This window comes from Meleagris gallopavo, chromosome 15 (genome assembly GCF_905368555.1).
Source record: "Meleagris gallopavo chromosome 15, MGAL_WU_HG_1.1, whole genome shotgun sequence".
In the NCBI taxonomy this organism is placed as follows: domain Eukaryota; kingdom Metazoa; phylum Chordata; class Aves; order Galliformes; family Phasianidae; genus Meleagris; species Meleagris gallopavo.
The window spans coordinates 16,458,020-16,469,309 of NC_139418.1; the positions used below are offsets into that span (position 1 = coordinate 16,458,020).

At 52.1% G+C, this 11,290-nt stretch overlaps 1 protein-coding gene and 1 long non-coding RNA gene across 3 annotated transcripts in view; one reads left to right on the top strand and one right to left on the bottom strand.

Annotated features, from left to right (window-relative positions):
* LOC146543355 (uncharacterized) overlaps positions 1–156 on the top strand; it is a 23,489-nt gene extending 23,333 nt beyond the window's left edge. Inside the window, exon 3 of the long non-coding RNA XR_014886652.1 lies at positions 21–156. This is a non-coding gene — a long non-coding RNA (uncharacterized LOC146543355). The remainder of the gene's footprint in view (positions 1–20) is intronic.
* Positions 1–4,761, bottom strand: part of IRF1 (interferon regulatory factor 1) — a 6,004-nt gene extending 1,243 nt beyond the window's left edge. Inside the window, exons 1-9 of one of the 2 annotated variants that reach the window (XM_010719249.2) lie at positions 4,603–4,761; positions 3,629–3,720; positions 2,643–2,742; positions 2,291–2,467; positions 2,018–2,067; positions 1,756–1,891; positions 1,434–1,559; positions 919–950; positions 152–287 (exon numbers count right to left, since the gene is read on the bottom strand). In XM_010719249.2, coding sequence (XP_010717551.1) covers positions 152–287; positions 919–950; positions 1,434–1,559; positions 1,756–1,891; positions 2,018–2,067; positions 2,291–2,467; positions 2,643–2,742; positions 3,629–3,715 — 844 coding nt within the window. In that variant the 5' untranslated portion in view covers positions 3,716–3,720; positions 4,603–4,761. Of the gene's footprint in view, positions 1–151; positions 288–918; positions 951–1,433; positions 1,560–1,755; positions 1,892–2,017; positions 2,068–2,290; positions 2,567–2,642; positions 2,743–3,628; positions 3,721–4,602 lie in introns of both variants that reach the window. The other variant, XM_085236863.1, reaches the window with a different exon arrangement.
* Between the last annotated feature and the right edge of the window lie 6,529 nt (positions 4,762–11,290).

The following is an 11,290-nucleotide window of genomic DNA, read 5'->3' on the forward strand; positions in this document are numbered from 1 at the left end:
TCCTTACGGATTCCCAACAGGCTAATTGGAGGAATTCACAGTTTCCCGTGCCATGAGATTCCAATTTCTCCCTCCCAGCTCAAGGAGTGTTTCTGATGAAAGCCCTCTCCTGTACCTCCCACCCGGCCCACAGTGGCACAAGGCTCTGTACCTGAAGACATGTCGATCTCGCAGTCCTGCTCCTTGTAGCCAAACGTGCTGCACATGGTCTGCGTGCCCGGCTCGTTGGTGAAGAAGCCCTTCCCCTCAACGCTGGTTGTGTGCCAGTCCTGGGTGGGTTCAAATGGCTGTAAGGCAGTAAGGAGATGGTAAAAGGCCTGAGAGTGACAGGGGTGGGGGAAATATGGGTCCTCATGCACTGAGTAAATTCTCATCTAGCTAGAAGAGCTCATGGGGGCAAACAGAGCAAATAAAAAAAAAAAAAAAAGGTTTTGCTTAGATATGCTAATTATACAAAACTCATTTCACTCCTCATTTAATAGAAGTTAATGGAAAGCAGGGAGGGTGGGAGCACCTTCCATCAACGAACCCCATCTCCTTATCAGTGGGATGAGTGCCCCATGTCTGGGAACAGAGATTAAAAGCCAAACACGAGGGGGAGGGACAGGCAAAATAAATAAGTCTTTCTAGAAAACTCGAAGGCCTCGTGGGCTCTGATACAGCAAGCTTTGCTTCTAGTAGTACTCAACAGCTTTCACCAGCTTCTATGTACGGCATCTCAAGTTCGTGCTTGCAGAATCACCTCTTTTTTATATATCATTTTTTCAGGCTTCCTCATTTAATGAGGGTTTTGGATTACAGGAAGTATGTGTTCAGCTCACATAGGGTTATCTAGGGGTTAGGAAGCTACTGCTCTTTCTTCCTTGGTGCAAACAGCAACTTTGGACAAATTCAATTGAAAAGAAGGGCTGTTTTTACCTTTATAATGCTTGATTTCATTTCATCCTCATCTTCATCCACAATTATTTTGTAATCACATTAAAAAAAAAAAAAAAAAGAGATCCAAATGTCAATTTTTCTCACAAAGCAGCCGCCGTCCTTCTGCTTCCTCACCACCACTGCACAACTCTGTCTCACACCAGCAGCATGTTGAGGTTTCCCAGCCCCTGCTCAGATGGGAGCACTTCTCCATGGCTTAGAGCCCTTTGCAGGCAGTGGGGATGGGATCCCACTTTGCCCCACATGTGCTACTGAGGAGGTGCTCACAGCTTGACGTCCAGAAGCAGCTCCACAGCCCAAACTCTAACGGCACACCCCAGCTCTTCTCTACCCTGGCTGTGCTGTAGCTTTAGAAACCCAAACCCATCTGACAGAAGATGCTTTTCCTACAGACCAGCTCCTGCTTCTCTTAGCACCATGGCACCCTTGCCTCCATCCTGCCACAGCACCAGGAGAGTGCTGAGAAAACGAGGTGGGAAGGAAGTAACACCAACCTTCTGAGGACGAACCCAGAGGGGACACCTGGAGCTGGTAGAGGTCGTTGGTGCTGTCAGCCATGGCGATTTCATTCGACAACCTCCAGTCGGTCAGGGAGCCGCTCACCTCGCAGGACGAGAGGTCTGGGGGATGCACAGGGGGGTGCTCAGAGCAGATCCCACCGCAGCACGTGGCACTCAGCACAGACTCCCTCCCTACTTCCCCCTCTTCCTCCTCCTCCCCCCTGCACAGCCCTCAGGCAGCTCTGTCTCTTGGTGACACCGCTGTGGCTTTAGCACCAGCAGCACTTTTCTTCCTGCTCGGAGCTGAAGCTCTCACCTAGGGTGATGGATGTGTTCTCCACCTCCACTTCCTGCCCCGTGTAGTCGTGAGCAGTGTAGCTGCTGTGGTCATCGGGCAGAGGGGTGCTGGTTAGTCGTTCTGCTGACTCCTCCGTCCTCGTATCCTCATACAACTACAAAAATAAGAACAAAGCATGATAGGTTGTCTAAGAACTCACAAGTTCCCATACGAAAGAAATTGAGCTTGAAAACCACCAAAAAAACCTCCAGCTCCTTCAGCTGCCTCTGCAGATGCATACCTTTCTCTTGCTCTTGTTTCTTGCTTCCCTTGAAGACTTTGACTTCCTTTCTGTTAAATATAAATAAGACAAAAGTGAGCACGGCTGCAGGGCTGCTGAGCAGCTCCACCACTGCTGCCAAGCTGACCCCAGGGCATCCCCCCGAGCACTTTGATTTGGGACAAAATGAGCTGTTTGTCTAAACCTTCACCAACAAGCCCAGCCCCCAATGCTGTCTGCAGGTCTGTGGGATGCTGCCTAAAAATCTAAGCAGTGCTTAAGCTGAAGGCTTACCCTTCTTCTGGTCCTTTGTCATGGGTGGGAGCATCCTGTACACACGGACAGCGCTGGAGCCTTTGTTGATGCTCCTATCCTTCACTTCTTCAATGTCGGGCAGTGAATTCATGGCACAGCGGAAGTTTGCCTTCCAGGTTTTTGGGTCAGGGTCCTTCTCACCTACTTTATATCTTCCTGTTAAGAAGAGATGGGATGAATGTTGAGTGTTTTCATTGCAGTGATAGTTCTTCACCCCAGAAAAGTTCTTTCTCTGTTTCCTCTGACATGTAACACCTGAGGTGTAAGCCAAGACAGAAATGGTAACACTGGAGATATTCACACGACTGGGGGGGCTGAAGCCAGCACACACCTGTATGGATGGCCCAGCTCCGGAAGAGGCAGGCGTCCTTCTCCATGTCCCAGCCATGCTTAGCTGCGTGTTTCCATGGGATCTGAAATATCATCTTATCCTGAAATTAAACCAACAGAAATCCGAATTAAAAAAAAAAAGAAAAGCATCACATGCCAGTTTGCAATGATGGCTTTAATCAAAGAATTTCCTCAGCAGCAGCTCAGAAACTTCAAAACCCTCTCCTCACATCCTCATTTAAAAACTGCTGTTCCACCTGTTGGGTTTGGGAAAGCTATGTGCAGTGGTACAGCAGCAATGAGCAACAGCCTCAGCTCAAGCCCAGAACCACTGCAAAATGTTGCACCTCATCTGCTAGTGTAACTACAGGAAATTTCCCATATACGCTTGGATACAGAATCCCTTGAAGGGTTACCAGTAAGATCCTGCATGAATCCTACCAAAACCATATCCTAGCTTAAATGATGCCTCGGGATGGATTGGAAGCTTCAGAGACAGCAATCTGACTCAGTAAGCCTGGTGATCCCACTTCTGTGGGTCAGCAACAGGGATGTGCTTCCCAACGCCAACCTGAGATGAACTGAGAGTTTATTTTAGGTCAGAGATAAAGATTTCTGTCCTATGGGGGGAGGTGTAGGAGTAGCTACTGAGCTGGGACAGAAGGTGGCCTGGCTCCAGTAAGCACCAAGAGATGAGTTTTCTTGGTTCTCAGTCAAATTCTTTATTACTGCTCTCCTAGGAAAGTTATCAAGAAAAACATTGAAATCCTGAATTCTGTACCAACCAGAGCCACCTTTCCTGAAAATGAAGTTTTCTTTTAAAAACAAAAAGTTTTTAAAAACAAAAAGTTTTTAAAAAGCTTCTCCATTTTCTTCTTTCCTTTATGATCTTGACTTATGCTTAATGTCAACTAAAAACAAGCTTGGTTAACGATACGGTAATAATAATAATAATGATGCAGCAATAATAGTAAAAAGATGGCTCACCTTGTTGATCCAGATCAGCCCCGGAATCTGATTGGAATTAATCTGCATTTCCAACCAGGGTCTCATGCGCATCCTTGAGACAGGCATGTTTCCTGCGGGGGACACACGGGGTCACTTGAAACCTCACCTCTCCTACCCCAACCACCCCGCACTGCCCCCTCTCCCAGCTCTCCCAGTGACCAGAGCCGCGTTTGGAGTCTTTTGCTCCGTTTCGGAGCCTTCTGCCCTGAGTCCCGCTCCACGACGAGGTCCTGCTACGGGGGGGAGGGGGGCAAAGCATGTAGCGAGGACCCCCGTGCCACCCCTCTGTGTGGCCACCGGGTACCTCTCTGCACGGCCTCTCACTCCAAGCTCTCTTCCTGCGCCGAGCGGAGCGGTGATTCCGCCGTACCTCCCCCTGCCCCCCCCGGAGTGCAGCGCTGCGGCCGTCCCCCCCCCACCCCCGCTCCGCTCTGCCCCTCTCGGAGCTTCCTGTTTGTGCTGCCCGAGGACAGCCGCTCCCGAACAATGGGGCTGCGGCTTTCCCAAGCAACGAGACAACGGCCCGAAAAGTTCTCGGAGCCGGGAGAGAGGCCAGACGGCGCCGAGTTGTGCCGGGCCGCGATATGTGCGGCCCTGCAGGGCGCAACCCCGGAGCCCAGCGCTGGCTCCTGATGAGCCCCAGAGCCACAGCCGCGCCCAGACGTCGCCGTCCCCTTACGGCGCGGAGGATGTCCCGTCCTGTCCCGTCCCGTCCCGTTCGTGTTGTGGGCGCGGGGCCGCAGCCCCCAGGGGATGCCCGGTGCCCCTCGAAGGCTGCAGCATGACGGGCGCAGCGGCACCTGAGACACCCCAAAAGCACCTCAGCATAACTCAGGCTGGCGGTGTCCCCGCTTGGCGAACCGAGCCGGACCGGACCGAGCCGAGCCGAGCCGAGCCGTGTCCCCGTGGGAACGCATGCAGCCAAAGCAGGGGGCGAGAGCGCCGGGACCCACCTCGCCGCGAGATCCTGTGCTGTGCTGAGCTGCGACAAGATGCCACAAGATGAGCCGAGCAGAGCCGAGTTGAGCCGTCCGTGCCCGACGGCCGCCGAGTCACTTCTGTCGCCCGCGGGTCGCGCCCTCGGGTATAACGCGGCGGCCGGGATTCCCCGCCGCCCGGGCTCGGCAGCGGCTCCACCAATCAGCGCCGCCGCTGGGGGACGGTCGCGCCGCTGATTGGTCGCTGCATCCGGCATCATTTCGGGGAAATCAGGCTGTTGTAGCACCAGCGGAGCGGGGGGAGCACCGCCCCCCCCCGGCGCGGCACGGCAGCGGCACGGCGATGGGACGGCGATGGGACGGCGATGGGACGGCGATGGGACGGCTCTGCACGTCCTGCGGCTCCGCGGGCACAGTTCTCGGCCCCACAGAGACAAAAGGGACATGACAAAAGGGACTCAGCCCACGAACACTCGGTGTTTGTCCTCCTCCCCTTCCCCGTTCTGAGTTTTCACCCCTGACCCCGGGTGGGGGCAGGTGAGCTGCAGCACAGGACCTCTGACCCCACAACGATCCCAAAATGAGCACCCGCGGACCCGCCGGCTCAGTGCAGCACAAGTAAAGGAGGAAAGGAAGTGGAAAAAAATAAGGGTCAGAATGGGGCTATTTTTAGTGCAATGGGAATTGGCCAGCACTCAGCTGCACTTAGGGAATGTACTTAGGGAGGGACAGTCACTGCATCCAACGTGCACAGCACCTCAAGGACCATGGGGCCCCAAAGCAGCACGATAGCACTGCCCTGCTGAGAGCTGCATGGAGGGTCCGTGCTGCATCCTCGTGTGTTCTGTGCCAGCACTTCCCAGAAAGGGACTTGGAGGATGTGGAAGAGTAGGAACCATGGAGATGGGTGGCAGGAAGATCAAAAAAAAAAGGAAATAAAAGAAATGAAAATGATAAGCCATGTTCCTGTGTTTATATTTCCATGCCACTGTCGGCTTCCAGCAATACACATGAACAGAGCTGCACTCCTACCCGGTAAGCACACGACTGATGGACACAGGCAGGCAGCACCCAGAAGATCCCTGAGCGTAGCACAGTGCTGCCAGACCTTTGAACAGCCCAGAGCCCACCATCCTGCTGGGCAGTGCTGCTGCATGCATTAGTTTGAAGTCTCAAGCACTGAACTGGGGCTGCTCAACCCGGTGCAGGTGGTACCGGAACCCTCCCGCAGTACTGCTCTCATGCTGCTCCCAGTTGAGCTCCATTTGCTTGAGTGTAGGTGCTGGATACTCACAGACAGTCTGATTTCCCATCACCATAATGCCATGCATTGTGCAATACCTTACAGCAAGTCGTATGTTTCTGATCACCTGTCTTCTGGGTAAACGGCTGAAGAGGTTGGGGCAATGGAGGCAATCTGTAAAGCCTGGAAATGCTTTTTTCTCCCACCTTCCCCAGCCAGGGCTGTGAGGTGCTGGGCTGCTTTGAAATACCCTTGGATGGCAGTGAGATTGGAGTTGTGGTATCTACCCACCGCCTTAAATGAGCAGAATATTGCAGCACTTAAAGGGCTGTACCACCTTCTGGCTTGCCTGGGTCAAGTTGAGTGAAGCAGAATTGGTTTTGGATGCCTATAAAATATACAATTAATGTATCTAAGTAACAAAGCTCGTCTCCTCTCCTCTCCTCTCCTCTCCTCTCCTCTCCTCTCCTCTCCTCTCCTCTCCTCTCCTCTCCTCTCCTCTCCTCTCCTCTCCTCTCCTCTCCTCTCCTCTCCTCTCTTCTTCTCTCTTCTCCTCTCCTTTTTTTTTTATTTTTACTTTTATTTATTTTTATTTTTTAAACAAAAGATAACAGCAGAACAACAGAACCATAAAAGAGTTGGGCTGGACATGTGGGAATGCTTTCAGGGCAGAGATGGAGTCATGTGCAATGGGAAGAGGCAGCCCGGACAGCGTCACACTGTTGCACTCCACCTCCACTGCTGTAATGTTTGTTTGTTTTCAACAAGAAAATTAAAGAAAAAAAAAAAAAAAAAAAAGCCCAAACTTGGATTTCGTGCAGAACTCTCACCCCTGAAAGTGCCCTGTGTTTTTTGTCAGCTCATTTTTTCGCTGTCTTGGTAGTACCTTCCAATCAGGTTTTGCCTTTGTGCAGGGTGAGGCAGGGCTCCTGGTGAGCTTTCAGTGTCAATAAAGATAGAAGGCATCAGGTAAATCAAACACAGGAGAAGGCAGAGAGGCACGGGGTAGAGGCAGGGCAGCACAAGGACATTTTCAGCTCAGGGGCTCTGAGCAGCCTCATGCTGACCCCTGGGCACAAGGTACCCTGCACTTAGGAGTGCTGAAAGGTAGCGAAAGAAACCTGAAAAAGAGATGGCGGAAGGTATGTGAGGTTCCAACGCCAATGCCATCACAATAAAAAAGTCACAGCATCTCTTATACAATGTAAATATTGGCAAGGCAGGTCATGCTGCGGTTCTTTCAAGCTCCAGCCTCCCCTGGTTTGTTGCTCAGCCCCCAGCTGGCTTCACAGAATAATCCCAAGCTTCCTGGGCCAATGGGCTGATGATTATATATGGAAAATGTGTCAGAGGTGCCTCAACGACCTCATTTTGAGTAGCAACTTGATTGATCTGTGACTTCTGCACCACAGTGCCACTACAGCTATTTTTAGTGCATATCAATGGCAGCAACTGGCATCAATGAGGCATCAAATAAATACACCCAGCATAGAAACGCAGCGCTAACTCTGCATCTCCACTGCTTTCTGCAGGTATAAACCCACACAGATCACTCCCAGTGAAAGCCCATTGACCTTTCTATCTGGGTTGTGCCCTATCTGCACAGCCAATTGCTGGGGGAGTGCCCTCCCCAGGCTGGGATGCAGCCTGCTTGTTTGCTGCTTTCTTATCTCTCAGCAGAAACAAGGAACTGACAGCTCACCTCTCGCAGTGGGGCTGTGTCAGGCTCACACAGAGGTTATGGAGCCCATCTGTGCCACCATGCCAAAGGACATCAGCTGCTCACAGTGCCTGGCGAGCAGCATGCCTGGTTCAGGAAGGCATGCATGTGGAGGTGGGGTGTGCTTGAACAAAACACAAACAGTGAATAATGCACTTCAAGAGGCAAGTAAACACCAGGGAAGCATTTTGCTCCACCCAGCTGTCACCTGTAGGGAGCTGCCACTGCTCCCAGCTCTGTGGTGTCGGGTCCCCTGGTCTCCATCTGACTGCAGGCTGCTCCCAACCCCTGCCCTGCAACCCCCACTGCCCTCTTCCTCATATCACCCCGCGATTTGCTGACGGTCGTAACAGCAAATTGAGACATAGAGAAAAAGATCACCAGAAGTATTTCATCACATCTACCCAATGCAGGGCGACCCCAAATCCCGATTTGTTTCCCTAGTCCACAGGAAGTTTTTCCATGTCATTTTTACTTAAAACCTAACCAAATCCCCAGGCAGTGTTCCACGAGTGCTGTGTTATCCTGAGATGGACACAGCTCTGTCTCAGTCGGTAATGTCCTGTAAAATCAAATGCTCCTGGGAAGCTCTGTATTCCACGTGACACCAAAAAGCACCATCTACACGGGATCGGTTGGGAGAACACAGAAGCAGAGGATCATGGCTTTGGCCAAATGGTGCTGATGTAGCACTTTGTTCCCCATCTTTACCCCTAGGGTCAGTCAAGCTGCTATATAAGGCAGTCTGAGATGGTTTCATTCTGGTGCCGTGTAAAACAAAGCGTGCTAGCTGGCACTGGACTGCGTGCATTGAACTGGGGCTGAGGAGCGGGTTCCAGCCCTACATATGCGTGGATATCACAGCTCTGCTGGGGGAGCACAACTGAGGACAGAGCAGACAGGATGCAGTGTGGCTTCAAGGTGGGGAAGAGCAGTATGGTGAGAGTCAGCCCTTATCTGCTTCCCCGCCACGCCACCTGCTTCCTTCCAGAGATGCACTGACACCCCCTGCACCCTCCAGTGCTCAGCAGCCCCTCCAGGCCAAGCACCACACATGGTAGTTCCTCCTCACCACCAGTGTCAGGTTCCAGTCCCTCCCCATGCCTCCTGGTGCCTTTGCAGGTGTTCTGTAAACCTCCCCTTCCCTTCCCCACTCCTTCCTTTCACTGCCTGCCTCCCCTCTCCCTCTGTAAACTGCTCTCATTCTCTTCCCTGCTCTCATCCTTTCTCATTCTCTTCCCTGCTCTCCTTCCACCCTTTCCCAATTAAACTCTGAAACAAGGATTCTGCTTTGCAATGGATCACCTGGGTACATGGAATAGCTGCAGAGCCAACCCCATCCCCTGGGAAGCCCAGGGCCCCAGCAGTGAGCACCCAACCGCCAGCTCCTGAGGCACTGCGTGTAGCTCTGAGTGGCACTGGGCAGGGAGGGGTTAACACAAAGTGGGTGCAGGGTGCAGGCTCAGCCGTGGCTACAAAAGCAAACACCAAAAAAGCAGCTTCTCCTGTGCTTGCAACTTTGGGAGTACAGTGCTTGCTGCAAGCTCTTTCCATTTCTTATAAATGGCTCTCTTACAAAAAGGAAGTCTGGCTGAAGCACATGCAGGGCAAAATGTGAAAAATGTTGACACTGTGCCCAGTGAGGTAATGCTCACAGGCACTCTGATTCTCAGGCTGCAATAAATACATCCTGGGATGGGCTGCCTGCAGCTTCCTGGAATCCAAAATCTCTATCTCAGGACAAGAAATCAGTGCAGTTCTCCTTACTGATGACACAGCCAATTTTTCAGACCAAACCAACATGAGATTCTATGCTCAGGTTTGTGGAAGAAAAAATAAATTCTGAGAATTTCACCCATGCTTCCTGAATTTCTCCACTCCCTGCTTTTCTCTGAACCTCACAGGAGATGGCTCTGCCACAAAATGCTTGCAGAGCTAAGCTCAGTTTGCAGTGGAGTGGATCCCGTGTGCTACAGCTGCAGTGCATTTGCCTATTGAGGGCCAGAGCTGCAGCTGCCCAGACCTCCGTGCCAGGGGTGGGCATGGGGCACTTGGGGGCCTTCCCTTGTAGAGCACTGATGCAAGCAGGGCTGATAGCAGCAGAACGTGGGAGCTGTACTACAGGGGCTGCCACCCCGTGCCCCCCGCCCAGGTTGGGGGCTGCTGGCTGCCACCCCCTGTTCCCACCCTACAGCCCATCCTGCAGCTCTGCAGAAGGACTCATCACAAAGTGGAAGATGCACTGCAGGACCTGTGAGTATTTCACCCTCTGCTCTGCCTTGGGGAAGGAATGAATGGCTGTCGCTTTGTTTCCAAACCTCCATCCTCTCATATTGCAAAGAGGCTGCCAAAAAAAGGAACTCTTGCTGTTGCCTTGTAGGGCTCGTCCAGTTGACATGGTGCAAGCTGTGGGGCAGAGCAGTGAAGGTTGGGATCATTAGGGCAGTGTTCTGTGCTCAGCTCCGGGGGAGGAAACTCCTGGAGAGTGGAACCCCAGCATGACTGCCAGGCTGCCGAGGGGCATTGGGTTTGCACTGGGATCCTCAGGTAATGACAAGAGTGAAGACTGAAAACAATACATGTCTAGCATCAGATGTTCAGACATCTGAGCATTCTTCCTTATTTTTTATGATCAGTTATTTGTTGTCTGTTAACTTTGATGCAGACTTTTCTGTCCAGTTAAAGTCCAAAGGAGAGACCAGCAGCCTTACTTGATACCAGTGCATTTCTCATGGGTCGTGCAGAAAAGAGTCATCCCTGGAGATCTTGGAGTCTACAGCAAAGCTCAGCCCAGGCCTGCTGGTTACACCCCACCGTGCTGAGCCAGCCCAGCTCCAGTTGGGTGCCAGAAAGGGAAAGGCTGAGCTCAGCGTCCTGCCGAACCCCACAGAGTTCTACTGGGTGGTTCAGCAGCAGGGCTCATCGCATGCTTCTCCCCACAGGGAAATGGGGGCACTCCTAGGCAGCACCTGAGGGACCTCCAGGGATGGGGGCACTGTGCAAGGAGCATCCAACCCACGCAGGTCTCTGCTCAGGCAGCTTCACTTCCACTGTCGTGCAGGTGTGATTTCTTCTGAGAAAGACATAACAGTGTAGCTTGCTCTGAAAGTAATGCCTCCTATCTATTGCCATGGAAAGTACAACCGATAGAAAGAGCACAATAACACTATTTGATAGAGCAAATTCTCAGCTACAAACCACTGTTTTTCAGCACAGCCACCACCATTCACTGTGCATTTTCACCAGTGATAAATAAGAACCTGCACACTGCGCTCATACAGATCTGCCTCACTATAACCACTGCTGCAATGCACCCCATACTGTGCTCACATCCACTCTTTGGTCAGTGAATGTCAGTGGGTGGGAAGGTTCAACCCCTACTGCCGTACCACCATCATCATCCTCTCTCATTGTGGGCCAACAGAATAAAATAGGAAACATTGATTTTGGAGCAGCCCTCTGTATCTATCTACCCATCTATTTGTATCTATAGCAACAATTACTCTGTAACCAATGGAGACCAACACACCAATTGCCCTTCCTTGGCCAAAGTCCAGGAGCAGCATGGTGGCCACAGGCAGCACGGTGTCACCCCCACTTCTCTCAGGGTCCGCAGAGGGCAAAGAACCCAGTGCCTGTTTGCCACCTGAGTCACCCGTGGGTGCGTGACATCCCTGATCTGCTCGTGGCTGTTCGCATGTTCTCAGCGAACCAGAACCGCTGGGGCAGGAATGCATAAG